Raw genomic sequence first — 27,710 nt, forward strand, 5'->3', positions numbered from 1 at the left:
CAGCCAGTGGATTGGCGATGGTGTCGGGGGTGCATAAGCGTGGGACAAGGGTTGGTGATTTTTTTTTACCGTCAAGTTTAGGTCAATTTGACTTCCATGTTTGTTCTCGTTGTGTCGATGGTGGCTTCCGACACGACACGACTTCAGTTACACGCGTATAAGGCCAAATAGCCTGACGTGAAGCATAGGCGTGATTGTGAGCCGAGAAGCGCCTACAGAACTCGGGCACTTGCTTACATCTACGAATTGCCTCTCTCCACCTACGAGTACCCATAAACGAGAACTTGATATTGATTGCATCACACCAACAATTCGCTACAACACATTTTCACAAAAGATCCCGTAGCCACGTCAATGTGTTTCATCTCACACCATAAAACTTAGGCCTCTCTTGGGCCGTTCAAAATCGTCTCGTCTTTTCATCCCAACGTTTCCGATTTTCATGCCCAACACGGCAAGGAATTGGCAGAATCGCATCTAATTCTCATGCCATGCTAGCCCAACCCGCTAGCCACGTCCTATGGTGCCAATCCACTAAATATCCGCTTTCCCCAGCCCCGTGGCGCGGTGAACCAGATGTTCATCGCCTATTGACCCCCCATTCGCTCTCTTCCGGTGAAATCGTGAAGGCGTCTCCATCGCGGTGAGCTTGAGATGGCTGGTTGCTCACTTCAAAGTAACACTACCATGAAGCAATGATTGGAAGGAAAGTCAAGATATGATTTGATCTGAATGATGATCTTCATACTACTTAGTGCTCTAGATACTCCCTATTGATTGAATACGACGTCTGGCAAAGCAGTGGTATAAGCAAGGTCGTGCTGGTCTTTCGATATCCAGGCACACTGAGACATGCAGCGTCTCCACGCGAGGACTTGCGGGAGATAAGCTTGTGCACCTCCGTCACATATGCTCTCCATCTTCTCCAAATGAGCTGTCTCATACGTTTGTTCTATCTGTTCTACATACATCGTTGAGCTCCTGACGCCTATCATCGGGTGATTGTCTATTAGATTGGACAGTACCGCTGTCCCCATGGAACCTTTGCCTTTAGAATGAAAAGACTATAATGCAAGAGCGTATCAACATGTCCAACACCTGCTTGGTTCATTCGTCATCCTAAAAGAATCTCTATGTTTGCAAATCGTTTTATCCTCAGATTTCCTTGTGTATCGCGACATTCCACTGTCATTGGGTTAATATGCCACCTCAATATTTACCACCCCTGAACTTCCCTCCTCGGTAGCCTCTGCTCCCTCCTCTACCGCCTCGACCACCTCGTCCACCTCTATCACCTCGTCCACCGCCTCGTCCCCCTCTTCCAGGCGCGGGGGGCGGGGGCGGTACATTGCTATAAACCCCTGAAGACACTGGTGGTCTGGCAGGAAGCGAAGATCCGACTTGTCCTTGTGAATAGGCTTGTCTTGCTGTGCCTGGTGGACGCCTATTCGACGAGTGTGGCGGCAAAGGAGGCGGTGGGCCAGGTGGAAGAGGAGGCTGCTGGCTTCCATTGGGGGCATGGAGGTTGGTCGACACGGTAATTCGGCCTGTCCGCACTGGTTTCGGTGCAGCTCGATGACCCAGGAATTCCACATCGTCAGAGTCCTCGCCCTCAGAGTAGTGGACAGTGTTGGCACGGGAAGCGTGGCCGCGGATTCTCAGGTCGGACTGTTGGTTTGATACAGGCTCCGCAACACTGGAAATCGCAAATGAGCCGCATGTCGGGTCGATGTATTGACTCTTGTTTGCCAAAGACCAGGTTGGATTTGGCGCGGAATCTCCTCTCTGTCTGCAGTCGCCGGAATAGTGCTTGGCGCTGCCGCAAAGAGAACATGATGCTGGTAAAGCGGTGACAGTCTTGATCGTTCCCGTTTCAGGATGGAATGACCGCCAAATCTCTGTGCAATCAGTCTCTAGATGGTCGGATGAGCTACAATAGCTACACGCGAGCCCTTCTTGCTTGGTAAGGGCCAGCTTCTCCGTACAGGAGGTAGCTTTGTGGCCAAGCTGGTTGCATTTACGACATCTGAGTTTGATGGACGTGCACGAATAATCCCAATGGTCGTTTTTCCCGCAAAACTTGCACGAGTCGTTCGTGCAGCTGTCTGCAGTGTGGCCTTCTCGTCCGCAGAGCAAGCACATGGTGGATGGATCAGCAGCCGAAGGAAAGTATCGATGCTGCTGCTGCAGGGCGTCATCGCCCGACGGAACGCCTTCTCGAGGGGGCATGGCGTTTTTGGTAGGCTGGGGTTCTGGCTGCTGCCTTTGCGCGTTTGAAGGCAGAGGTTGTGGGTTCACATCGACGACGAAAACACCGCTGGCTTGTGCTGCCGATTCATCAGGCTGGCCATCGCTGACAGTGGGCTGATCGTTCTTGTTGTCGGGCGTTTGCAGCTGGTCAGACACGCCTGCCTGGCCCTGAGGCTCAGTCAAGCCGTTTGCCGTTTGCTGTGTGTGCGCAGCCGCTGGCCGAAGAGATGCCAGCAACTGTGCTAGAGATGCGTCTTCAAAGCTATCAGCGCCCAGCTTCGCACTGCGCTTTTTGTTCGACTTCAATCTGCTGTGAATATCGATGTACTGAGCGTAAGCAGCTCGAATTAATGTAGGTGTAAGCTCAGCAGCCTGCGATGAGTTGGTCGTATACAGAAGCTGCACCCATTCCTTGAACCTTACAGGCCATGAGCCCTCCCTTTGCTGTGAAAACACCGGCAGTTGAAGGGATAGCGAGTCGTTTGTATAGACTGGGGGTTCTCTGGGAAGAAAGACGGCGCCCGATGCAGAGTCCCCTGATCTCTTCCCCTCGCTACCTGTATCAGGTGTATAGACCTCACCCTCAAAATCCTCATCAATTTCTCCTTCTTCGGACACCTTGGCGCCTGTGATGCTATCAGCAGAGGCTGAGCTTATCCGAGCACGCTTGGAGCGTTCTGTAGAAGCATTTGGCCCATCGTTGCTAGCCAGGCTGTCGTTTGGGGATCTCCTTTTCTTTGGCAAGGGGCGCTCATCCTCGCTACTCAGAAGGCTGATGAAGTCCCCTGAATTTGACTGAGTTGCAGCCATGGCGTTGGATGAGGCTGGGCTAAGCCAGGGTCTTTAAACGTAGCGACGTGAGAGCCTGGTCGTCTGAAGCACTCAATCTCTCATCAATGCATCTGCCTGTAACTTGCAATGATAAGATGGAACGCAGATATACTGTGGCCTCTCAAAACAGGCTATTCGTTGGCATATGGTGGAGAGATTACTGCTTTTGAGTTTGATATTCTCCAAAAATCCAGACGCGGATAGCGCGAGGCTAGCAAGCAGGAAGGTGCTGAAACTCCCGAACGGGACTATCTCATCGATGCAATTGTTGTCTAGGCAGTAAGAGCTCAGCAATTCACTGATCGAAGCCAGGGCTTTGAGCCACTAAATTTCTCTGCAGTTGTCAAGTTGAGGGATCGCGAGATCCAATTGAATCGAAGATGGGCTGCTAATCTTTGGGCGATAACCAAAAAAAAAAATGTAAGCGGTAAATTGCGGTCCATTTTCGTCCGAAGTTTAGCCATTATGCTATCAGGTACGCTGTAGTGCAGAAGTGCAGAAGGGCGCGCTAGAAGATGGAGTACCAATCTTAACGTCTTGAGAAGGCGTTTCCAAACGAGCTCTTGAAGAACTATAACTACACGCAGTCATTTGGGGAAAATAGATTCGCAATGCTGCTGCTACTTGACAATGCAGAGTGGTAGTGTCCAAGTGCTCGTAGTCTTAGATACTCCTTTCTGGGCACTATTTGGGTCATAGATGAGATAAGCGAGAAAGCCCGAAATCACGTCCCTGATAGGAGCCGTCGATTGCAAAAGCACCAATTAAAGGCTCTGGCATGAATCTGCTTGGACTAGCCTGAAGATTTAATAATGCATCTCCTAAAAATAAATACAAGCAATAAATGCACGTGGCTCTCCGTCGTATATGACGGACTAGGCATGATATAGGAAGCAGCTCCCGAATGATACAGCGTCTTCCTGGTCAACCATGTGTGGGAAAGCCATTAACCGAGTCCTTGAAGATATTGTGCGGAGCTCAAGTGGCGTATTTGGATCATTTGACACCGTTAATAACAGACAATCCCTGTCGCCGAAATGATGAAGCAGCCTTCTGGAAGTTGAAGATGCAGGCCATCTCCTTTGGTGTTTGTGGCTGTACCCCAAACCCCGTAACAGGTATCTACCTCTATCTCCATAGAGCCAAGGGAAGGGGCCCAGCAATCTAACGTTGTTACAAGTACGACCTTTCTAGAAGAGTTAGTGCTCTCATATCTACCTCGTACTAGCCAGATGACTTTTCTCAGATCCCCGGATGGCGGCTAGATTAGATGATGGGCATGTGCATAGGGGATACGGAGCTCCATCTATGGCATGGATCGTTACAGTAGATACTACCTAGAGAAGGAATCTGTGGTATAATCAGTGTCATGTGTGAAACCTCAATGATTGCGCTTGTAGATACTTGTTCTTCCATGTTCTTACACGATTGTTCAAGAACATGGCCGGCTTTCAACTCTCAATGCCGGCTAAACGGTCCTTTGCGCTGTTGGCTCTGCGCGCTGCCGCTATAGATGTTGGCATGCATTAGCCTTGGCCGTCAAGCAGCTTCAATTTGCTGTCGTCGGCTGTTATCTCCTGTTCCTGCAGGTACTGCGGCGCCCCTTTCCAGGGTGTCTCCACAGCTTCCACAACCTGATCCCGGCCAGAAACGTCGTCAGCCGGTGCTGCGCTGTCCAGCCTGTCCTGTCCAGTCCGTGCCACCGCTCAGATGCGTCTCCAAGTTCCCTCAGGACGATGTTTAAGCGAAAAGAATCTAGGGCTTGCGGCGAGGGGCTCGAGGAAGTCAAGGCCAGTGTCTTGCCCCTCTGCATATAATGCGCGTAATGCGCCGCCTTTCCGCGATTGCGTGAGCACTCCATATTGCATGCCACCAACGTACAAGTATCTACCTGTTCGGCGCTGTCGATTCGGACCTACAAGTACCCCCAAAAGACACCTATACGGTTGATACCGCCGAAAATCGTCAAATCGTGTGACTGCTGCCATCCAAGGAACTGGACAGATTCGTATTCGCTCTCTCGACTCCACTCGGACTTCAAGCCAGCCAACAATTGGCCACTTTTGGAGAAAGGTGTTCCTTGAGACCTGTCAGCCGCGCTTGCGCTCTACCTCCGCGGCCTCTCTGGAGACGAGCGGCGCCAAGTACCTGCCTACCAAGCTGGTGCAGATTACTGCAGCCCCCCAATTACCTAAGCACCGGCCTAGAATTGCGCGTCGTACTCCGTGCGTGCGAGGTGCCTTGAAGCAGCATTCGACGCATAATCATCAGCACAAAAAGCCGCCAGCCATGCCGTCCACTTGCCTCCCGCCATCCTCACAGACTCTCGACGCCGGCGCAAAGCCCGCCAGCAGCCGATTCCTCGACATGAACGATCGAAGCGCCGGTGGCCGCCGGAGGAGGTCTAGCAGCATCCTCCAGGTCTACCACGAGCCCCTCGAGACGCTCGAGCAGATGAGCGACCAGGCCGTTGTTCCAAACGTGAATGCCAACTGGACAAATCAAAAGGGTATGTCGACTTGACTTTTGCACCCTACCCGTCAATGCTTGGTGGCTGATTCTAACGTGCCGTGTGCGTCGACAGGGGCTTGGACTATCCACATCGTCATCATCGCTACTCTCAAGATCCTCTACGACGTTATCCCGGGCAGCTCTCAGGAGGCCTCGTGGACGCTGACCAACATGACGTACATGGTTGGCTCCTACATCATGTTTCACTACGTCCGCGGCATTCCCTTCGACTTCAATGGCGGTGCCTTTGACAACCTCAACATGTGGGAGCAGATCGACAACGGAGCCCAGTACACGCCCACCAAGAAATTCCTGCTGAGCGTCCCCATCGTGCTGTTCCTAATTAGCACACATTACACGCACTACGACTCGACTTATTTCGTCATCAACTTCCTCGCTACACTCGCCGTTGTGATTCCGAAGCTACCATTCGTAAGTACAGTCCATGGCTTGCATAGAAGCCAAAGTCTCGTGACAATGCGAATCAAAAACTAATTCTTCACATCAGAGCCACCGAATGCGATTCAGCTTCTTTTCAGACATTCCGGAAGCAGAGTAATTGTTCCCTTCGGACTACACACGGCGTTTTGGGGTTCGCATCAATATGAGCTTAGGCAACAGGAAGTACAGCACAAATACGAAAGATCAAGAAAGAAAAAAAAAAAACATAGGAAAAAAAGTTTAGGGCTGGAAGGCTGGGAGTAGCGGGGCAATGGGTATCCTATACAAAATAGCGAGCATATTTGTTCTATGGTTCCATCCACAAATAAGGTTTATTGTTTATCAGCGATAGTTTTCAAGGACAACGATTGGATTTGAAGACATGCAAATACCGGTTTCTTTTCCTACGGGTACATACTCAGAGACTCTCAAGGTGATCGGCTACATCAAGGTTGCGAGGCGGTGGCTAATGCACATGTGACGATCCGTTCGCGGCAGCCTCGTTTTAACAAGATACATACTTCCGTATGGCTCAGCCAAACTCGCTGGTACGCGATATGTGGCGTTGAGATTTAAAGCAAGTTGATCGAGTACCCAAATAAATGGAGCGTTGAGTTTGTTTGGAAGATGTATAAATTGGAGTGATTCCTTCTGTTGAGAGGGATTCCATTCTTCGATTCAATTTGTTTTGCATCTCGTCTTGAAATCAGACAAACAGATCCCCTCATTCTTCTACTTCAAACAAACAACAACAGTCTTCAACCATGCGCTCTCTCTCTTTGGTAGCCTTGGGCCTCGTTATCGGCTCTCCGTTCGTCCATGCGGACCCAGATGGCGGATACGTCAAGACCATGTTCAGCGGCAGCAAGACCGTGGCAACAGCGACTTCAACGTTCGATGATTCTCGCTTCTACTCGCTCTGGGTCTCTTTCATGCGGCAGCATTTGGTGACAGTTACCGTGACCACCTCTGTTACTGTCCCTGCTGCTACTGCCACCAGCGTTGAACTTACCCAAATAGCCTCTATTTTACCCTATCCACCGCCGTTTACCCGACTGGAAGTCACCGAGACAGATTCAGTCTATAAGACTGTTACCAAGTCCGTTTCTTCTTGCAGCAGTGGTTGTCCGTCTGTGACTGCTGCGCCAGTTCCACAAACTACCACCAGCAGTGCCAAGATGTCGAGCTCTGCTGAACCATCGAAGAACGGCACCGTGCCAACGTCCACTCAAAGGGAAGAAACAACTATGAGCTCTACGACCTCTACGACCTCCAAGGGCCGCTTGACTCCTAGCAAGACGCCGCCGCCTCTCAACGGGCCCGTGAACGGCGTATCTACGACTGCCGCTCCGGTGATGGGCGCTGTGGCTGTTGCCATTGCCGGATGGGTCTTGATGGTCTAAAGCAGGATTACGCGTATGGACTCTACGATACAGGTTTATTTATTTATTTTGGGAGGCAATTTAATGGGACGGTGGGGAGTTTGGCTTTTTTTTTTGCTTTTCTATGTACTGGACGGAGGCGGAAATTTGGGGCAAAACAGTAGGGGCAACATTGGAAGAGGGGAGAATGTAGTAAAGATGCAATTTATCTCTCAGATTTATTCTTCGGCTGGATTTAGAATGGGGAAGAGGCGTTGCAGAATATAATTTTTAGGTGGATTATGACTCAAATGGCTTCTAACTTGCTTTCCAGAATATAATTCTTAGGTGGATTATGACTCAAATGGCTTGTAAGATGCTTTCCACTTGTGAAGCCGTACCCGTAAACTTGAACACATGATCGATCCTTATCTTCGGGCCAGGTACCCTCTGATACTGCCTAGATGCTATTTTTAAATCTCGGTCGGTGTTACTTTGATAACGATGACGAATCAGTGGGTAATATTGAAGTTTAGAAAGGAGGCTTGTTGTATCAAAGTACAACGTGAGTACCTGCATGTACAAACAAAAGAAATACATGCTAATGAGAAACAACTTGACAATACGAAACCTCCTGCCTGTTTTCGGGTCCATGATACGCCTTTCCAACGGATTTGTAATTTTTTCGGCTGCACCGGAAGGAAGATGGAATATTCGGACATTTCGTGAGACCGCGCCTCGCAGGCCCCCCTGGATGGTGTTTTGGACTAGGGGTCGCCAATCTAAGCTTATTCACTTGGACTGGGCTTTGTGCCTAGCCATGGCCGATGTATCTTTAGGCGCTCAAGATGGGATTGCGGATTTCATATGAGCGCTTTTAGCAGCTGTATAAAGTTAATGGAGGAGTATTACAGCCAGAACGTTGGGGTGCTTACTTCTAGTGGACGTCGAGTTCCGTTGTTCTCATTCTGGAGGTTTATGACGGAGGCGAGATCAGCCTTGGACTGCTGTAATTCTACCACTCTCTATATTATAACGACCAGTGAGTACATATATAAGAACGAGGTAGGTATTTGTAGAATGTATTCGAAGTACATGATAACTTCAATACGTACCTCCTCGAAAGAATCTCGTACAATGAACCGAACAGTGGTTACTTCTTTAGTTTGCCCGATACGGTGAATTCGAGCCAGTGCCTGGTCTTCTAGCGTTGGATTCCTAAATAGATGCATTTTAATACGGCTCTCCGCATCGTCATCGAACAAGTGAAATTACCAGTGAGGCTCCATCAGATAAGCTCTCGAAGCCTCGGTTAGTGTAAGGCTATTAAGAGAGGGCGTTAGAGTGGGCTAGAAACGGTATTTGACTCATTACACTCACCCAACAGCGCCACACGATAGTGTCAACAGGAGAACTCGCATGGTTGGATCCTCACGAAATCTTTTGATTACATTTTGTCTGTCTTTCTGCGCTACCTTGCCGTCGAATCGTAAGCAAGGTATGCATGACTGTTTCAGGCCAACTTCGATGATGTCGAGAGTAGTTCGCCATGAAGAAAATACGACACTACTCGTTTGTCAGCTCAACGTCCAGAAATCATCCAGGTGTAGGGGTACCAAACCATTTTGTATTATAAGGCTGGGTTTGTAAGTCACTGATTAACATGGACACCTTGGTTGGTAGGTCAGCCCCGAGGTGGTTGAATGTCATGTTACAAGAATCGTCAGTCTCGAATATTTGGGTCGATATGGATGCAATAGAGCAGGGGTTTGCATGCGAGCAAGACGGTAGAGTGATTGAATTTGTGTGTACAGATACACACGAGGAGCAGACAAATTCCAGGCACTGGGAGAACAGCGATATAGTAGACTGTCTCGCTTCGTAAAAAGTATCATCTGTTGAATCAGCGGGACAAAGGCAGAGGCGGCATTGGATGCTGTTAATCCCACGGTATATGTTGAACATCCGCTGAGCTGCCACTTCATTCCATTCTTGCGATACTTGTTCGTTGAACGTCTCAAGGTCGTATCGCATCTTGTAATGCACACCAAGGTTGCAAATCATGCGCATTGCTTCGATTCTCTGCAGCATATTGGCATATGAGTGTGTTCCATTAAGCTTGCCACCAGTAGCCAGCGCTTGTTCCATGTGAGACATGGTATGCATCTTGGTCGTATGGTATAATTCTCTCTCTGCCGGAGATAATTCCACAAACTGCTGCAAGTCATGTCTTGGGGGGAGCTGGATGGTAGACTTTGGGCGCCGCAAAAGGATGCAGCTAGCAAGTCGTTTCAGGCGCTTCTCTGCTTCTTCTACTTTTCCGATCTTCCATAGTTGAGAGATGTCTGTGTTAAACTTGTCTTCATCTGAATAGGGATACACTTGAAGGAATTTGAGCAGGGCCGTGAGATCGCCGAGCCTATTCTGTATAGGTGTGCCCGTTACAGCCCATCGCGAGACTGAGTCCAAGGCACATACGGCGCGGGCCATTTTTGAGTTGCTGTTTCGAATGAAGTGAGCTAATTTAAATTAGCATTACTCTCTTTCTTCAAGCTAAATGGTTTTATATGTAGACTAAATGTGGGAGTGTAGATGCGACGAACCTTCATCTAGAATGATTCTTCGCCACTTTGTGCTGAACAAGAGTGATGATGGCTTGCCGGATGCACTTTTCCCGTCTGAAGACACAGTGTGATAGGTAGTCAGGACGACCAATGTGTCTGTAAGATCAGATTCAGCCATTAAGCGAGAATTTCCGTGATGCCGGCGATAGGGAATGCTGTTGGGGAAGATATGCCTAATGGCTTTGGTTAGCTCCATACCAAGCTGTGTATAATTATTCCTATGGAAATCCCACTGATTTAACTGCTCTTCCCAAGAGCCAAGAACTGAAGTAAACAAAAATGTCAGTGAGGATCAGAGTAATATGAGAAACCTAGTCATTGGCGGCTGTACTTACGAGGAGGCGGTACGACAATCAGTGTGCACCCAGTCGAATCTTCAGCGGCAGCCCCAGTAAGGGAGCTCGGGTCATTTGGATCGAAGAGCAAATCGGAGGCAATTAAAGCCATCATAGATAATGTTTTGCCCAGGCCCATCGGGTCTGCTATGATGCCACCGTAAAACTGCGGTGGCGTCTCCGTTTGAACCGAATCCGATACTTTGTTGACAAAACTAGTTTAGAAATGAGTTAATCGGAGATCACTCAAGTGAATGTGGTGCTAGAAAGAACTAACTAAGAGCCAGTAGTCTCGGGATAAAGCTCCCATATGTCTGCTCTGCTTCCGTCCCAAGCCCAGCCTTGCTCTCGCTGGAGCATGAATGTTAACGCTTGTAACTGATGGCTATTCAATATCGACACGTTAGATTGACGAGGAGAAGTGAGAAGAGAGATCTGAAGCAAGGGAAGTTGTTGGGTCCATCACCTTTGCATCCTTGTTCGAATTGAACCAGGCTGTTTCGTCTCGGCCCAATCTTGCTGAGAGTTCAGTATATCGATTGAATCTAAACGAGTCTGCGCATGCTCCACGCTAACTGGCGCTGCAAAATCCTCGTCAAGAGTAAAGGTCCAAATGTCAAGCTCGGACTCGGTCGATAATTTGTGTGGGTTTCGGTATAAGACATTCTGTGAGCAGCCGACAGGATCTTGAAGGTAAAGGTTGTATTCTTCGAAAAAGCTGCCTACATCCTCGAAGAGGCTATAAGGCCCGAAGAGAATCATATCCAGCCGGCATGGTGTAGAAAGCGGCGCTATAGATGGCCGAATGGCATCTACATAGCATATAATTTGTAGCGTAAGATCTTCGTTTTCGCGGCATGCATTCGTAATGTTGATAAAGTCCAAGTCTATTTTGCCTCTGATCGAAGCATCACTAATGCAGTGAAATCCGTGAGAGTTGTCTAATTCGACTGTAAAACCATGAGTCGGCGAACTCTTGAGCCGATACGCTCCGCTTACACCGCCGCTTATACCTCCTATCTAATTCTGATGTTAATAATGCAGAATGAGGTTGGATAATTGGCTACTACGCACCATACCGAAACACACAATTTGATCTTCATTGAAGGCTACCTCACTATAGCCAGTACGGGAGTCCTCTGTACAAGACAGTCTCGATTCATCGACGGTCCACAGGTCATGAGGAAAAACCGTGCTGGCAGAGTGTATGTAATTTGTTGTCTCAAAGACCGCTGCTCTTTTGCGCGGGCGCTGTAGGTCATGGTTGGAACCAAAAGAATCGGGTTGCTGCCTCTTTAGTGTATAAGACTCGTTCAGATTGGATTCCATTCTATTAGAGTGGAGGCAAACCGAATAGCAATACGTCGAGATTGCTCGCATACAAAAAGAATTACATGCAAGCAATGTTTTTAGAGATGGGGCTTGTGTACGTATATTAATGATTGTATGTACGTGGAAGTAATAGGTCCTGTTCGCCTTACCGAAAGCCTGCAGCGACGTGGACAGCTGATAGCCAATACAATACATGCGCATGCATGGCATAAGCACAGCCTCCCAGAAGCTGGTGCGCGCGATATCAGCTTGTAAAAAAACTTGTTGCAGCGCTTTCAAGATTTCTTCTTGTCGTGTTTAAATAGACTTGTACCGCTTCTCGGTGCCCGGAGTCTGCGCAACAGACCGTGTCAGCCTCTCTCTACTGGTCGTCTTGCAGCACTTGAATGCCTTAAGATGCCTTTCAATAGAGGAATGTGTCCAGAAGCTGACCGCACGATGCGAGATGCATTCGAGGACCTCAAAAGAATACTCACCATACCTGACAGAATGCGGCTAGAACACCTGACACTCAGTGACGTTGAACAAGCTGCATTAAAGGTTGAAAAACAGCTTGCAGCAAGTCAATCATTACGAAACATGAGAAGGCTTGCGCCTTTGTTTAGAGGCTTGGAGCGCTATTCGCACACAATTGAGGTTTTATGCAACGGAACGCCATATCTGCCATGGATTTGGGCACCAATAAAGCTTGTCTTGGAAGTATGTACATGCATATAGCCGGAACGGAGCATGGTTGACAAGATACTGACAGATGGAAATCCAACGTACAGATATCTTCTGATTATATAAAAGCGTTCGAATCCATCATTCAGATCTATCACCGACTCGCAGAACCGTTGGCCCGATTCAGTATATTCGATTCTTCTTTCGCAGACAACAAAGAAGTCCAAAAAGCTCTGGCTGTCTATTATTCTGATATTCTCAAGTTTCATGGAGAAGCCTACAGGTTTATCCGACGAAATGGTAAAAGTGAATACCGCGTTCTGTGGCAAGCCCAAACTAATAATTGAGCGCTGTTTAGCTTGGCAGCGACTTTTCGCCACTTCATGGGGCCGCTTCCAAAGGCGGTTCGATAACATCTTTGCCGACTTAAAGGCACATGAAGATCTCATTGATAAAACCGCCAATGCCGCTAATATATTAGAGGCCAAAAGCATGAGAGAGAAACTAGAGGTTTGGAGACAGCAAGAAGCAGTCAAGTTCAAGAGAGAAGAAGAAGAGCAAACCAGTGTTGAGTTTCAAGCCATTCTGAATTTCCTCAGGATTGATGAGACACATCAGATTAAAATATTTGATAATCTTGCAGCGGAAGCAGATCAAAATCCTGGATCCGGCCATTGGATACTTCAACAACCGAAAATTCGATCGTGGCTAGAGGGCAGTAGCGATACCCAATTTGTGGTGCTTCACGGCTCTGTTGGAAGTGGGAAAAGCATCTTGGCGACACAAATTGGAACTTTCCTCCGGTCTTCAAAATATCTGGTAGCGATACATTATTGCACATACATCTACCCCGAATCAACTGACTATAACCACATCATGGTGTCTTTGATGATACAAATCATGCGGCTGGATCCTGAGCTCATAACACTTTCATACAACTGGTTCCTAGTAGAGAAGAAGATTCCAAATCGCTCAATTCTTGACCAACTCTTACGCCTCTTGGTCGAAACTCTTGGTTCTTCAACGTCTCAGCCAAAAACTCTTCATATTGTCATCGATGGGCTAAATGAATGTGATGAAAGTACGGCAACCAACGTTGCAAAAACGCTAGAAAAACTCATCGCTACAGCCTCATCATCTGGATCTACTATCATCAAGGTGCTTTTATGCACACAGATGACGCCCGTAATTACTAAAGCTGTCAAGAAGAAGCACCAAGTATCGTTATTGAATGAAAAGAAAAACGTCGATGAAGCTATCAGAGACTATTCCTTTCAGAGAATAAGTGGAATGCAGCCGCAGCGCTCTCAATTCCGCATCACTGATAATGATGTAACTGCAGTGGCGTCTCAGATCACCCAAAAAGCGGACGGTAAGTTTACTGCTTTGTTTCTTTTGTACTTGCTAATGCCAGCTGTTGTTAGGCATGTTTCTATGGGCAAAGCTTGTTATAGAATATATGAAGGGCAACATGTTTTATAACCGTAATGAGTTTCTAGAGGCCGCCAATAGCTTTCCTCAAGAACTTGGCGAGATGTGAGTGAACCAGTATACCCTGCCAAAAACCCCTTTTCCCCTGTGCGAGTTATCTGCCATCTAACTTTATTCATCTTCCTAGTTTTGAGCGTCTGCTGTCAAAAATTATGGCCAGTCTTGATGAGAGATCTGTACAGAGGCTTATTTCTGTTTTAAGTTGGATAGCATTTGCCAAGCGGCCACTTCGTTCTCCCGAGCTTCTTTCTGCTTTGGCATTTGACGCTGGAGATGAACAAGTCACCGAGCCAGCCCCTGCTTACATTCTCGATATGTGCCAGCCTCTAATCCAGATGCGGATTGATTCATCTTACTTCTTCCTTCATGTATCGGTCAGAGAGTAGGCTACTAATCGATCTAACTTTTGCAAATGCGGGTTGCTGATTTTGGACAGTTTTCTACAAAGCTCTGCATTGTCTATTACAGCAAGCGATTCACTAAAGCGACATGGCCTAGCTACCGTCCGCTGCCTTTTGGCTAGCCAGAAAGTCTTTGCGTCTTCGTATTCAGAGACTGATAGAGCGCTGAGGGTCCTTCGTAGCGTCTTTGGCTTCCACGCGTACGCCACTGAATTTTGGATTGACTGCATTCTGGAGCACCTTGAACTTGATCAAGATCTCTTTTTCAAGTCGGAACTTTTCTTCTTATCTTGTTGTTTGGCAGAACAATTCGGAGTCATAGAACCAAATGATTTGGCCAAAGGAAACGACCCACCAAATGCGCTTCTAACTGATCTACGCCAGAAACATTACCCTTTGTATAGCACAATCCAAACCGTGCTCTTGGAGAGGGATAGAAAAATACTAAACGATGACGGTACATACTATACTAGTCACCAATCAAGCTCTTCAAATTATGTGTCTAACGATATAATATGAATTTAGAAGACATCACCGCCAACAACACCAAGGCAAGAGGCATACCCTTTTTGAAGGAGAGATACCAGACGACAATTCGCGAGTTGCTTAACTTTTCGACCTTCCCGGGCGTCAACTTCCACGAATTTGAAAGATTTAAACAGAACTTTAGGACATCAGCGTTCACATGTCGAATTTGGTCGTGCCGTCATGCCGTGTTCGGTTTCAACAGTGCCAAGGATCTCATGCTCCATGAAGCAGACCATCGAAAGCATATATGCCACTTTCCAGGTTGCCATTATCCTGTCTTTAGCTCCGCCGGGTCTTTAAAGGGCCACATCAAAGAAGTCCATGTTCAAAGCAACCAAGCAGCCCCGCGAACGTCGATCAGGAAACGAGTGCAACCAACTGTTCTCTCTCCCTCTTTACAGCAAGATATCCACGCCGAGGCCTCCCGTGGCGGTGTTCCCCTTTCTTCCAAGCGCCGCGACTATCCTCCCTCTTGGGGGTTCAACAATAGCCAGATGAAAATGAAGAAGGGGGGGCAGCCCTGCTTTTGACGGCCCTCGACGCCATGACGAGGATGATTGGACGTTCTCTACTGATCTCGAGGTCCACATGAAATTATCTAACGGCAAGTCTTATGTAACAGACCTTGACGTCCAAACATTGAAGCGTGCTGAGGCTTTATACAATCCCACTAATGAGGAGAAGGGTCCTTGGATCTCTGAGGAGCAGCTGGAGATGATGCAGGAGATGCAACGGATGCTGGACTAAGGTGCTTCTGACTTGTAGAGTCGAAGCTCTCTAACGGCAAGCCTTGTGTGGCAGACCTTAGTAATAGAAAGATAGATGCGAGCTATATCAAGGGCTAATGATAGGATAGGAAGAGGTCTCATTTTCAAGATAATTTAATCAGACTGAACGCCAAGGCGGCCTTTTGTGTGTAGTAGATATACGCTGTAGAACAAAACCAAGAGAAAATGCAAATATTTCACCGGCCAATTTCACAATTGCATGACCCAAGCTTGGATTTCATATTCTCTGACCAAAGCGTCATTTTCACTTTCGCTACTTCTTGACTGCAGTGCTTAACTCAATCCGCATTTGCCAGTATTATTCTTAGGGAGATACATCACAATACAACATAACCCGCTCATATGTAGTCTCAGCACACAAAAAATACATTAAGATATTACTGACTAATAAAGGAAACATTAACTCAGGTCCCAGCATGACCAATCCTCAAGCCAATACGTCTTGCGCCCCTTCGTGGTATCATGATCAAAATCTTCCCCATTCTCGCACAAAATAAACAAAACATTCGTTGTTGTATGTTCTCTCCCTCTCATATCTTCATTCTTTTTTCCTTTTGAGATTTGTTCTTGTCTAAAGACGGGTATAAACATCGCTAGCGTCATCATTGCTCTTTATAGAAATCGAGCAATTTCATCGTGTAGGTAGATAGAGGAAAGCCGATTCCCTTCTTAGTAGTCAGCCTTGCTGCGGTGAGCGCGTCTCTTCTTGGAGCGACCAGCACAGCAGGTAATGAAGACCAAAACAGTGGCGATCAAGGTCAAGACGGCAGCGACGAGAATGCACCAGACGGTAGGACCCCATCGAGCGACGACATTGTTGGGGCCGCGAGAGTTGACAGCGTGCTTGATGATACCAAAGGCAGCAAAGTCACAGGCCATGGCGACGAGGGTGACGACAAAGGCCAAGAAGGAGAAGAGAGAGGCGACAAAAGAACCGAGAAAGCTGGTGCCCAGGCAGAGCAAGAAGGCCAAAAAGGTGAGGCCGGCGGCGATTGGGTGCAGAATCAGCACCCTCGTGAGAACCTTGGCGCTATCACGGTCGCCTTTAGAGAACGAGACCTGAGTAACCTGAGCCAGGGCGGCGGTGGCATCGTAGCCAACGTGAGAAGAGGTGCAGGTATCTGGTCCACTGTTCATTGTCAGTCTTGTCTTCTTACACATGCGTCGAGAGGGGCAGAGCGTTGGGAGAGTACATACTTTGAGTGGATGATACAGTAGCCAAATGTTCCATACGTTATTCTGTCTACAGCGTTGCTACCAGAAAAGTCGACCTTCAAGATGGAGAGGTCATTGACGACAGGCGACGTAACCGACACAACGATCAGAAGTGCTGTGGCAGCAAGCAGCAGTACTGTGCCGAAGTAGTGAAAGAAAGTACCGACACCCATGATGGAGGATTGATGGCCGATTACTGCTGTGTATGATGAAGTCGATGTGTCTTTTAGTCTTCACACACGAGATACAAAGCGATGGTGAGATCGAAGTCGACAGAGGAAAGACGAGAACGAGAGGTATTGAGCGAGAACAAATAGCAATGAAGGGGTATCAAAGCAAGGGGCAAGGGAGGCAGACGGTCAGCATATAAGCCCGTCGCGACAGTGCACGTCTCCTACTGTCTCACGAGGATGAGCGGCCGCCGACCGCAGAATGGGGTGCCACAGGGAGGCGACGTCATGAACACGAATCAAATTAGACTTGAATAGAGTTGCCAAGCTCCAAGATTTTCGCCGGCTTTGGGCCTCTGTCTTGGAAATAGACATGGTCTGGCTGTCCAGATGCGCGGCTTAGACCGCTCCACTCTCGCCTAGCACATGTTGGTGCCGGCTGCCGTTCAATCAGAGCAGGGCAGATACCTTCTGGGAGCAGTAACATGGCCGCGTGGGTGCTCTGCTAGTGTACAGCCGTACGTCCAAGTACTATGTATGTACTTGGATACAGGCACACGCTCGGGAAGGCATCGCGAACAGGCTTTTGCGGGCTTCTGGTCAAGGAGCCGTGCTTCCTTTCCGGCATGGCGCAGCTCCGCCCACGAGTGTCTCGGGCCAACCAAGGCACCGCGCCCAGACCCTGGCCGGCAGAGAGAAACAATTCCAAAGGCTCCAGGCCGTATAACCGCGTATTGCAGCCCCGTCAGATCACGGCTGAGCCTTGCAGTTCGCGACGCTGCGGGTGACGTAGCGTCCGTGGCTGCGCTAAGAGATCGCTGCCCTGCTTGGAGCCACACGTGGATCCGTTTTGCTAAGCCAAGGCCTGATTCGACAAGGATCCAGGGCCTGTGGCGGCCAAGTTGGAGAGATCTTGGAACACGCTGTACTTGTATGTACTGTATGCCATCGTCAACCAGGGCCACAAGAATCAAGCAAGAAGATGCATGGTTCGACTGTGTTCAAGTCTGTTCGACCCTACCTCTCCTGCATCCACGTAGGGGACTCCTTGCGCAAAATCACTCCTCTGTCGTGAGACGCGTGAGGTGAGACTCGCACACAGGCCAAGCGGAATCTGGAATCTGGAGACAGTGCGCCACACCCCTGGCTCCAACAGCAGTGACGGTGTGATGGCTATGCTTAGCTGCGTCGGATGGCGGCCATTCATGTGACGTAAACCGAGATTTTCGTTGACAAGCCTCGAGCATCCCCCCTTAGTGTGCATGCATGGCCACATCATCGGCGATGGTCGCGTCGTATGTTCGAAATTGCACATGTTATGCGCACATCATCATGATGAAGTAGTAACACCAACAATAATCCGGGCGCTGTACTCTGGACGGCCACATTACCATGTGCGCGGTAGACGAGCGAGACGAGGAGAATAAGAGAGTTGCCAAATTGCGCAGATCCAGCATCATCGACTTCCAGTTTAGGCAGCAGTTCATCCCTCAGTTTTGTCTTTTTGCAAGCAGCCGTTTCATTTTTGGAAGCTGTCAATTGCCTTCCTTGTGAATGGTGTTGGTATTAGTGGCAGCAGTACAGAAAAGTCTTCCCTGCTTTGATCTAGAAAATTAAAATTGGTGTCATTTCTTGAGAGACAACACAACGCGAGAGACTAAGAGCCAACCTTTAATTTTCCAAGCAGTGACATATTGTGCGACAAGCCGCACGGCCCAGCCTCCCACATTTGCAGCGCCGTGCTGCATCTCCCTCTGGGTTATCGCAGAGAACAAATTAAGCTGTTTCAGCCATGGCGCATCCATTGTGGAACACAGTCGGTGTCTTTCTTCTTGGCCGTAGCACTTACAACGGCACATGAGACACTCTGTAGTAAGAATCGCAGTCTTGTGTCGCGGAATAGCCTTGTCGGCTTACTCAGTCGTGCCTTTCTTCATTTTGCTGGGAAGCCAATCCCTAATCCGCTTCCTTTTGACTTTGCGCTCCATGCGCAACGCGCTGCCATCGCTCACAAGCCAATGCGCAAGCCCTACACTGGCTATACTTTTGGGCAACGACTGCTTCAGTGTTGTTGCAATGAATGACTGTTCCTGCTCGTACGCACTGGGCCAGGGTATATGCAGCGGTGATCCCGCCATGGCAAATCTATGGTTGTAATCTGGCGCAGGGAAGACGTGTATCTTGAACTCTTTATGGCCCTGCGTTGGATCATCGTTTAGTCCGTCGGACCGTGAGCTCACGCTATTGGTCTGCTCCCCGGTCACTGTCGGCTGTAGGGTACTGAAGCCTTCGGGTTCGTCCAAATCCGCAACGTAAATATCCTCCACAGCCTTGCGGGTAGGCTCTGTAATCTTGTACGTGAGAGGACTGCTGGCCACCAATCTCTCGGCAGTCGTGGGCTCCTTTGTTATCGATACATATTGGGAATAGTGGCTCTTGAAATTCGCGATTGGATTCTATGTTAGGTAGCTGTCCTCTTCCACATATGACACGTTTATGTAGCCAATGGGCTGGGACCTACGGGAAGCATCTTGAAAAATTCAACCGGTCCATATTGCTCCAACACTTGCAGAATTGAGCGGCGTTCGGCGAAAGTAATTGGCGTCGGGGAGACAAGCACACGTATAGACCTTTGGCGAAGCGTCCGGTCCCGTAGCTGGCGGGCTACATTCCCAACTGTTGCCATGAATGTGCGGCGTGGCGGTTCTAAAGAGGCGTAAATGGAATGCAATGTCTGATGCGAAGAACAATCAAGATGCAGCCTCGTCGGTATAAATTCAGGTCACCTAGCTCGGTACTTCACTGCCCACTGAAAGAACGCGGTGCGTAGAGTACCCTTTTAGTGGGCTCAGCGCTAACTGTCGGCCCGCCACAAGGCTGTCGAACAATGGAAGCTAAGCTGAGCTTCAACATCACAACGGAATATCCGCGTGCTTGCTCCAACGCCTGCAATACCGCTGTAGCCGCTTTCTTTGGCTTGTTATGTGCCCTTTGATGGGTTACAAACTGATGCGTTCGAAAGGTTGATCAACGCTCCTCAGGCTTTCTCGCCTCCCTCAGCTGTCCATCAATCCACCGCGTCGACGATTTCATAGTTTCGACCATCTCTACGACTTTCCACGACCACGCCCCAGCACGAATTGCGCGTACACAGTATCTACCATGGCGACACCAACGCCTATGAGGCATGCGCCCTCACAGCAAGGACGCACGCCGTCGCATCAGGGCCCAACGCCGTCACAGATTGCGGGCGCGACGCCGCCTATCTCGACGCCATTCTCCAACGCCGCCCAGGCCGCTTTCTCGCCTCGGGGGCAGCGATCACCGCAGCAGGTGAAGAAATCGCCAGCGACATCGACACTGATGGGCCAATCTGGCATGGGCGCCTTGAATTTCGATAGCCCATCAACTGCTGCCGCTATGGGCGCACTGGGGATTGGCGGTAGCTTCGATATCGGCCTCGAGAACGTCAGCGTCAGCGAGCTTGATTCACTAAACGTCTCATTCGGCAAGGAGGACAAGTTGAAGCGAGAGGACGACAAATTAAAACGACTGGACCATATCCTCGAGTTGTTAAATGTATGTGTGCACCCGCGTCGCAGATAGGAAACCCCTATAAAGCTGACATGTCATCGCAGCAGAAGAAAGGCTTCGTCAGCGAAGCCGGCTTGGAACGGCTTGCTCAGCGCCTCGGCCTTGAACTACTATCCGAAGAGAATACAGCCCCAGACGGACGCAAGAAAAAGACGTTGGCCATTGCAGGCTCTGCTATTGCCGTCGACATCGTATTGGATAACAACATTGTCCAAAATGTGTCATTAGCCTACCATGGATCGGCGCCATCAGTTCATAAGCAGATGGAAGCAGCCAGCCAAATTCTGTTGACGGACTTGAAGCTTGGTCTTAACCAAAGCCCTCTTACGAAAACACTGGATAAATTCGCATATAACTTTGGGCATATAGCCAACCTAGACAAGCTCAGCATTATTCCCGGTCTTGACTGTTATGAGGCTCTAGCCGGTATCTATACTAGCTTGGAAAGATTACACCAGTGGGACATGGCAAATTTACGAAAGGAGCCGGAGATGGAGGGCAAACCGGATCATTACCTATCTCTAGCCGCTCTTTGCACTCGACACGGCTATCCTGTCATGCACGCACGAAATAAGGTCGGGCTCGCTTTGCAGTACTGGAAAGAGCTGCGATTCGTACCCCCTTCAAACGACAAAATAAGTTCACCTTGGGAGAAGGAGAAAATTTGGTCCCTTCTGCTTGATTGTGCGCCTATGGAAGCACTTGGCCTGCCTACAACGATTGAAACAATTGGCCCGCCGCCTGTCAGAGTATCTGAGGACTGGATCTCCAAAGATGTGGCGAAGGAGGTGCACCAGGATCCGGGTCAAGCACTGAATCCTACTTCCTTCCCCATTCTTGACTGGCAAGAACCAGAGAATATCTCACTCCCATCATCGGACGAGAACAAAAGCGCCACTATTGGTGTTTTGGGGCTGGATCTCTCAATATCTCCTCAGGTTATGTTTACTGTTACGTTCGATCCACCTGTCATCCTTCCGCAAAATGACTACGCCCGACTTTACGCCTACGCGGGTGCTGAGCCGCCCAGCCCAGACCCTAGCGAGTTTGAGCAGCGCTCCCCTCCAACATTTGACGATTTATTCTTCCCCATGTTGGCTCAGAATAAGCAAGATCCCAGCGAATCGAGGACGGTTCATCGCCTGCGTAACGTCCGTGTTTTTGATCAGCAAGGGAAATCGTCCATGAGGAGCCACCATAACACACTCTTCATCTATAAGCCCATTTATTCCAGAACAATTACGCAGATGCCCTTTTCTCATCCGCGCCAGCTCATTGACATGCTCCCCCTTCTTCGGCAGTTTGCCTTCCTTTCTACACTGATGAACAATTCCTTTGGGCCCAAAACTAGGGAGGATTTACCCAAGTCAAGCAAGGCTCCTACTACCTCTAAGACAGTCAAAGACGAGCTGGCAGCTTTTATGGATTTCAGCGACGATGAAGCCAAAGAAGACGAGAAAGCTAAACGAGAGACCACTCAAGAAGCTGAGAAGGAGACGAAAGAGAGCAGAGAAGAAAATGGAACTGCGAATGATGTGGATATGGACGTCATATTATGGGTTCATCCATCACCGCACCTCCAAGTCGTCTTCCCCGTCAAAGACTCTACCATTGACATTACACTTCGCATCCTAGAAGGCGGCACGGTAGAGATTGTAAACGAAAACGTTATTGAACAGCATGAAAAGGAAAGCAAGGGCAAAGGAAAGCCGATCAGTAGAGAAGATCTCGGCAAGGCGCTTGAACGGCTTGAGGATCTGTGTAAGTGGGCTGAATGGATTCGCACCCGGCTGTGGTAGAGATAATAGAACGTTTGAATAAATCCACTTGATACCCTTTCATAATCTTCTGTTTGTTTGTCTTTTGTTCTTTTAGGATGTTGTTTTATCAGATACAGCACGCGTTGTCTGGGTGAGTTGAACAAGCCTGTTCTGTCAATTGTTTCCTTTGTCAACCGTTTGCTTCCCGTCTTTCGCAAAAGATTTTTACAATTACATCGCGAAAATACCACATTCATGTCTTCTCTAGTTCAATTCCCAAAACAGTGCAGTGTCTACGAAAATACTACTATATCTACGTCGACATGCCCCTACCAAATTCTCTCGAGACTTCCTCAGCAGCTACAACCCCCCCAGTCAGCAACGTCCTCTTCAATTGCCTCTTCAAAGTCTTCTCCAAAATGTCCTGCCCAACCTCCCCCCCTAGACAAATCTCTCCCGCCGCTCCCTCCCAAGAACCTTCTCAGAGCTCTCCCACCAATTCCTCCCAGAAACCCTCTCAAGCTTCTTCCCATCCGTCCCAGAAGCCCCTTTACAACTCCTCCTCCCTTTTGGCCTCTGCCCGCAACACCCACAACAACCCCAATCCCTGCCAGTGATCCCAGAAGACTTTCTCAAGCGTCAACTCTCCAGGATCTCACTCAGCCGAGAGACTCTTCTCGTCGTGACTCATTCACTCTTCCGCCCACAACTGCCCTCTCACAAAATAGCGGCCTCACCAATCCCAATCTCGACCTCAATAATCTGCATCTCCTCACCCAAGAAGGCTTCTATCACGTCAAACTCTATCCCGCTGTTGGCTCTTCCCCTTCTCAAATACAATATTGGCTCCGCGCAGAGGACGTTCTGGTAGGTCTTCCGGGAAAGGACCGTGTTCCTGCGGGACATTGGTCGAAACTTGTGCAGCTCGCGCAAGAGACAAGCATTGGGCAGAGAAGTGGTCAAGAGTCAGAGCGAAAGAGCGCAGAGGTCCAAGAGGTGAGTCTTTTAACCGCGTTGTATACTCCTGGGCAAGAAGAGGGCACGGTGATGGACGTCGTGGACACGAAAGAATAAACAACGCTGCTTTGGGGGGGGGATTCACCTTGGTAGGTAAGTGTATGTCAAAATGGTGCATTCGTGGCTATGAATTCGACTTTACGTTGCCAGCGTTTATTGTCAAGCAGGAAAGCTAAGAGTTCCAGCAACTCGAGCATTCGATTGGATTTGGAAAGTATTTTGCAGGAACTTTTGCATGAGAGGCTGTCTGGAAAACTATGTTGCTGGTGTTCAGAAATAACGCCGTATTAATTGACTATTGGGGTTTACTTAGATGCATAACAATACGAGATACAACACAATGAATTCAGAATCTTAGATATGGGGCGAGTTGTTTATAAAAATTGATGAAAGAAAATTTTAAAAGGTTACTACCAGTATGACAAGATCCTTTGATCCAACTCTATGTGTGTGTATATGTACGTCCATCCATAATCGATATGGCGGCACTTGAATAAACCAACAAAACGCCTTGATTAGACTGTCCTGCATCTTAATTACATCTTCAACCTAAATTCGTTTCCCCTAATTCTAATATACTCATACTATTTACAACAGCATAGCAGCCAGGGCACCAACAAGAGCAAGAGTGCTCAGGCCGGTGCGCTCAGCGCCGTTGCCGACGGGAGGGAGACAATCAGCACCAGTGCAGCCACCCAGGCCGCTGGAAACAGGGACGGGGGGGGTTACCAGTAGCAGCAGAGCTACCGCCAGTGCCTACAGGAGTAGGTACACCGACGATGCTGGATGCCCAGGTGTTGACGGGGCCAGATCCCGGAGCGCTGGGAACGTTGGAAGGAGCACCAACGGGGACAACGGGGACAATGCTGGGGGCGCTGCCAGGAGCATTGCCAGGGGCATTTCCAGGAGCGTTGCTGGGAGCGTTACCAGGAGTGTTGCTGGGAGCATTGCCGGGAGCATTGCCGGGAGCATTTCCAGGAGCGTTGCCAGGAGTGTTGCTGGGAGCGCTGCCGGGAGCGACAGGGACAACGGGAACGGAGGGCGCCACAGGGACACCGGTCTGCTGGCCAGCAGGGAAAGTAGTGCGGACAACCTCAGTGGAAGTGCGAGCAGGGCAGTTGGTGATGTCGGCGGCGCAGCTGGTGATGGTGTGAACGACGGTGATATCGGTGGTGATGGTCTCGGGACCGCTGGGAACACCGGCTGAGCCAGCAGGAGGAGCAGGGGCAGCGGTAGTGTGGGCAGCCAGCTCGGAGCTAGACTCAGCAGCCAGGACGGGGCAGATGGTCGTGTATAGGGCAATGGTCTCGGTGGTGACGGTGGGGCGGAACGGGCAGTTGGTGACCTCAGGGGCACACTGAGAGATGGTGTGGACGGAAGTGGTGAAGACAGTCGAGGTGGTCATCTGAGGAGCGGAAGAAATGGCGGAGCCAGCACCGGTAGCAGTGACGGAAGAGTTGCTCCATTTGCTGGTGGCGACAATGGTACCGGTCACAGCAGGGGCAGAGGAGCCGGCGACGGCAGACTGGCTGGAGATGGCAGAGGTGGGAACGACAACGGCAGAGGATGAGGCAGCCTTGGAGGTAGCAGCGGCCTTGGAGGTAGAGACAGCGGCCTTGGAGCTGGTAGCCTTGGAGCTAACAGCCTTGGAAGTGGTAGGCTTGGCGGTGCTCTGGCTGAAGTAGCGAATGTCCTGGATCTGGAAGTAGGACTCGGCAAAGTCACCGGGGAACTTGGAGACGTAGTCAGCGCAAGTGCCCTGGCCAGTGGTGGCAGCACAGCTCTGCTGCCAAAAGGCGGGAGTGCCAACGGGGTTGCCGCAGAAGTCGATGTCGAGAATGAGGCGCTGGTCGGCGAAGTGGCTGTCGATGTTGCAGTTGGAGTTGGCCAGGTTAGCCACGGGAGTGCCCCAGGTAGCGGTATCAGGGTTGGATGAAGCCAGGTTGGCAGGCTCGGCACCTCGGGCCCAGTTGTACAGCTTGATGTAGTCGCTGGTCCACTCGATGGCATCTAGATGGAGGTGGTCAGATTTCCGTCTCGCAAATTAAAAAGGCATCATTATTACTTACAGGTGCCACCGCTGGGAGAGGCCCAGGGACCGGTGCTATCGGTGGTGGTGCAACCCTGGTTCAAGTACTGGCTAGGAGGGCTCTGGAAAGTGTTGTCACAGTTGGGGGTAACAACGGGAGCCGACTGTCCGGCACTCTGGAGGGTACACTGGCCAAATTGGCTTGAGCTGCCAACGTGGAAGGCAGGCTGGTTGTCGAGGATGTTGTTCCAGCCCTCGTACACGTCGATCTCTCCACCACTGGGCCAGTTGTCGCCAAGAGTCCAGAAAGAGGGCCAGCTACCGCACTTGTTGGCGGGCAGATGAGAGAACCGGGCAACGATGAGGCCGTGCTTGTAAGAGTTTGTGGACTCGAGTCTAATGGAGTTACGGCCAGCGAAGCCGGAACCCTTGAGGACGGTCTGGTGGTCGACTCCGAGGTAGACTTCATTGTTGCTGGTGATCTTGGCCAAGCCTTGTGCCTGAGCATTGGCGAGGTTCTGGTAAACCACGAAGCCAGAGTTGGTGTCGGGTTCCTATACTATCAGTTAGTGGGATACTTTTGACAACCAGCCATGTGACAATGAATATCATGGAAAGCCATACGTCGGTGAATGTAAACTTCTGGAAGAAGTTGGTGTGGTCGTAGGTATCGGCCAAAGTAAACTGGGTAGCAACAGCACTTCCGGCACAGGCCAGGAGCGCCGTGCTAAGGGCGTTGAGAGAAGGCATTTCGAATTAAAGATTGACAGAAGCTCGAGTTTCGTCTGAAGGAATGACTAAAAGTGCTTTTATATATTCCGTTGAAATGAATGTGCTTTCGACGTACGATACGTCAGAGGACGAGCTAAGTGGCTCAAGTTGTCGTTGTAGACGAATGAAGTTGACGAAGGAGTGCGTGATGAGACACTTCAGAGGAGCAGTCGTCCTTCTTTTAGGCAGAACGGCCCTCGACCCCTGGGTCCCCTTCGGGAAGCTTATTCATGGAGGCAGCATACTCGAAGTAACTTGCACAGGCAAGGCCAACAGTATTGGTGGGTGAGCAAGTCCACAACGGCCTTGAAGCCTTGGTCCAAACCCTTGTTTGCCCACCATTAGATTCTGTTGCAACAGGGGTGCCGCCGTATCGAGCAGATGAGTAGAGGCGAGTGCCCGAACGGATCAGGGGACTCTCTGAAATGGGGCCATTTTGGGGATGCGGGAAGCAGTAAACGCCCAATCACTTGAAAGTAAACATGGGGACGGCGAATCATGTAGATGATCCGGGAGGGGAGCCGAACCAAGTTGGTAATGGGTCCGAACTCTACTGGGCTGGCTCCCAAACAAGACAAACAGAAATAGAACTGCGAGATTGCAATTCTACAGCGAGACGCCGAACCCTCGGTCCCCGTATTCAAGATCAACACTGACTATCGGTAACACATGAAGTCCTAAAGTCAAGGCGATGAAACCAGCAGGCAAACATCAGCCACCATCCTATCTCAGTATAGCAACGGCGTTTGAGCATGAACTACTTACCCTCCTACCACAAAAGACATGTGCAGTCCACAAGTGGTGAATCAACCCATCCCCCCCTTCTGCGACGGAGCCGCTAATGCAGGAACTGCATGGGCGCCAGGGGCGAAACATTTACTCTGGGTCTTTCACGTCCGTCCTTGAAGAACAAAGATTTCTTCGGCACCCTTGTAAGCCAAGGAAAGCCCAAGTAGGAAGACGATTGGTTGCATCCGTGAATCCAGACAAGAGCGGGATTCGTAAAGAGTATCCACACTAGTTCGTATACGAAGTAGTCACGGCCTGCCAAATGCCAGAAAGCCCGGCTTGTCGAAACAAAGCGGCAAACCCACTCCGCTATTCCCGTGGCTTTCGATTCATCATGCCTTGGACTGAAGCGTAAGCACCCTGATATGGGCTCGATACTCCATAAGTCACCCTCAATTTGGCGGAGTATCCCCGGCATAAGGGCGAGAGACGAATGCGTGCCAGAAAACCTTGTGTATACGCTCTAGCTGCCAGCATGCATACGAGTCGAACTCTATAATCCGGCCTATCCGATTTAGGAACGTGAAGAAATAAACGTGTTGCCGTTCTCCATGCAGTTTTGGTGCCGCGCAATTCCTTCTGACTGGCATAAGATGCCTGCGTCCCGTCCCACTTGGGCATTCGCCGAAACGCTGCGCCACGAAAGGAGGGTAGCATGAGATATGCGTGCCTACCAACGAATGCCTATACACGGCCATTCTCACATGTCCATCATATGTAGGAAATGCTAGTGCTGCGTATCAGCTGCAGACTTGCGGCCTGTACTGTACAGAGGATAAATGGCCTCGCGTCAATCTTGGCGCAGCGCT

At 49.7% G+C, this 27,710-nt stretch overlaps 12 protein-coding genes across 12 annotated transcripts; 5 read left to right on the forward strand and 7 right to left on the reverse strand.

Annotated features, from left to right (window-relative positions):
• Positions 1-1,209: 1,209 nt before the first annotated feature.
• TrAtP1_003375 (uncharacterized protein) lies at positions 1,210-3,060 on the reverse strand (the record flags this gene model as incomplete). The annotated part of the gene is made up of 1 exon (XM_014087870.2): positions 1,210-3,060. One exon carries the CDS (start codon positions 3,058-3,060, stop codon positions 1,210-1,212), a length of 1,851 nt encoding a protein of 616 aa, XP_013943345.2.
• A 2,310-nt stretch (positions 3,061-5,370) lies between these two features.
• TrAtP1_003376 (uncharacterized protein) lies at positions 5,371-6,151 on the forward strand (the record flags this gene model as incomplete). Its single annotated transcript, XM_014087871.2, has 3 exons — positions 5,371-5,590; positions 5,666-6,024; positions 6,101-6,151. 3 exons carry the CDS (start codon positions 5,371-5,373, stop codon positions 6,149-6,151), a joined length of 630 nt encoding a protein of 209 aa, XP_013943346.2.
• Positions 6,152-6,797: 646 nt separating this feature from the next.
• On the forward strand, positions 6,798-7,436 carry TrAtP1_003377 (uncharacterized protein; the record flags this gene model as incomplete). Its single annotated transcript, XM_014087872.2, has 1 exon — positions 6,798-7,436. One exon carries the CDS (start codon positions 6,798-6,800, stop codon positions 7,434-7,436), a length of 639 nt encoding a protein of 212 aa, XP_013943347.2.
• An 821-nt stretch (positions 7,437-8,257) lies between these two features.
• TrAtP1_003378 (uncharacterized protein) lies at positions 8,258-8,626 on the reverse strand (the record flags this gene model as incomplete). The annotated part of the gene is made up of 3 exons (XM_066111855.1): positions 8,258-8,278; positions 8,330-8,419; positions 8,510-8,626. The coding sequence occupies 3 exons, from the start codon at positions 8,624-8,626 to the stop codon at positions 8,258-8,260; spliced, it is 228 nt and encodes a 75-aa protein (XP_065967934.1).
• A 39-nt stretch (positions 8,627-8,665) lies between these two features.
• TrAtP1_003379 (uncharacterized protein) lies at positions 8,666-11,430 on the reverse strand (the record flags this gene model as incomplete). The annotated part of the gene is made up of 8 exons (XM_066111856.1): positions 8,666-8,717; positions 8,775-8,960; positions 9,016-9,913; positions 9,998-10,282; positions 10,354-10,568; positions 10,631-10,738; positions 10,820-11,373; positions 11,428-11,430. 8 exons carry the CDS (start codon positions 11,428-11,430, stop codon positions 8,666-8,668), a joined length of 2,301 nt encoding a protein of 766 aa, XP_065967935.1.
• A 594-nt stretch (positions 11,431-12,024) lies between these two features.
• TrAtP1_003380 (uncharacterized protein) lies at positions 12,025-15,320 on the forward strand. The gene is made up of 7 exons (XM_066111857.1): positions 12,025-12,384; positions 12,456-12,648; positions 12,707-13,720; positions 13,773-13,884; positions 13,967-14,221; positions 14,276-14,697; positions 14,766-15,320. Exons 1-7 carry the CDS (start codon positions 12,082-12,084, stop codon positions 15,296-15,298), a joined length of 2,832 nt encoding a protein of 943 aa, XP_065967936.1. The 5' UTR covers positions 12,025-12,081; the 3' UTR covers positions 15,299-15,320.
• Positions 15,321-15,567: 247 nt separating this feature from the next.
• TrAtP1_003381 (uncharacterized protein) lies at positions 15,568-17,100 on the reverse strand. The gene is made up of 2 exons (XM_014087874.2): positions 16,754-17,100; positions 15,568-16,685 (listed from the first exon to the last, which is right to left on the reverse strand). The coding sequence occupies exons 1-2, from the start codon at positions 16,942-16,944 to the stop codon at positions 16,226-16,228; spliced, it is 651 nt and encodes a 216-aa protein (XP_013943349.2). The 5' UTR covers positions 16,945-17,100; the 3' UTR covers positions 15,568-16,225.
• A 1,360-nt stretch (positions 17,101-18,460) lies between these two features.
• TrAtP1_003382 (uncharacterized protein) lies at positions 18,461-18,746 on the reverse strand (the record flags this gene model as incomplete). Its single annotated transcript, XM_066111858.1, has 2 exons — positions 18,461-18,546; positions 18,611-18,746. 2 exons carry the CDS (start codon positions 18,744-18,746, stop codon positions 18,461-18,463), a joined length of 222 nt encoding a protein of 73 aa, XP_065967937.1.
• A 108-nt stretch (positions 18,747-18,854) lies between these two features.
• TrAtP1_003383 (uncharacterized protein) lies at positions 18,855-19,471 on the reverse strand (the record flags this gene model as incomplete). The annotated part of the gene is made up of 2 exons (XM_066111859.1): positions 18,855-19,376; positions 19,463-19,471. 2 exons carry the CDS (start codon positions 19,469-19,471, stop codon positions 18,855-18,857), a joined length of 531 nt encoding a protein of 176 aa, XP_065967938.1.
• Positions 19,472-19,840: 369 nt separating this feature from the next.
• TrAtP1_003384 (uncharacterized protein) lies at positions 19,841-22,375 on the forward strand. Its single transcript, XM_014087876.2, has 2 exons — positions 19,841-20,520; positions 20,580-22,375. Exons 1-2 carry the CDS (start codon positions 20,104-20,106, stop codon positions 22,332-22,334), a joined length of 2,172 nt encoding a protein of 723 aa, XP_013943351.2. The 5' UTR covers positions 19,841-20,103; the 3' UTR covers positions 22,335-22,375.
• A 175-nt stretch (positions 22,376-22,550) lies between these two features.
• On the forward strand, positions 22,551-23,369 carry TrAtP1_003385 (uncharacterized protein; the record flags this gene model as incomplete). Its single annotated transcript, XM_014087877.2, has 1 exon — positions 22,551-23,369. One exon carries the CDS (start codon positions 22,551-22,553, stop codon positions 23,367-23,369), a length of 819 nt encoding a protein of 272 aa, XP_013943352.2.
• Positions 23,370-23,688: 319 nt separating this feature from the next.
• Positions 23,689-26,244, reverse strand: TrAtP1_003386 (uncharacterized protein). The gene is made up of 3 exons (XM_014087315.2): positions 25,966-26,244; positions 25,382-25,895; positions 23,689-25,322 (listed from the first exon to the last, which is right to left on the reverse strand). The coding sequence occupies exons 1-3, from the start codon at positions 26,089-26,091 to the stop codon at positions 23,989-23,991; spliced, it is 1,974 nt and encodes a 657-aa protein (XP_013942790.2). The 5' UTR covers positions 26,092-26,244; the 3' UTR covers positions 23,689-23,988.
• Positions 26,245-27,710: the final 1,466 nt, after the last annotated feature.

Source organism: Trichoderma atroviride, chromosome 2, assembly GCF_020647795.1.
Source record: "Trichoderma atroviride chromosome 2, complete sequence".
In the NCBI taxonomy this organism is placed as follows: Eukaryota; Fungi; Ascomycota; class Sordariomycetes; order Hypocreales; family Hypocreaceae; genus Trichoderma; species Trichoderma atroviride.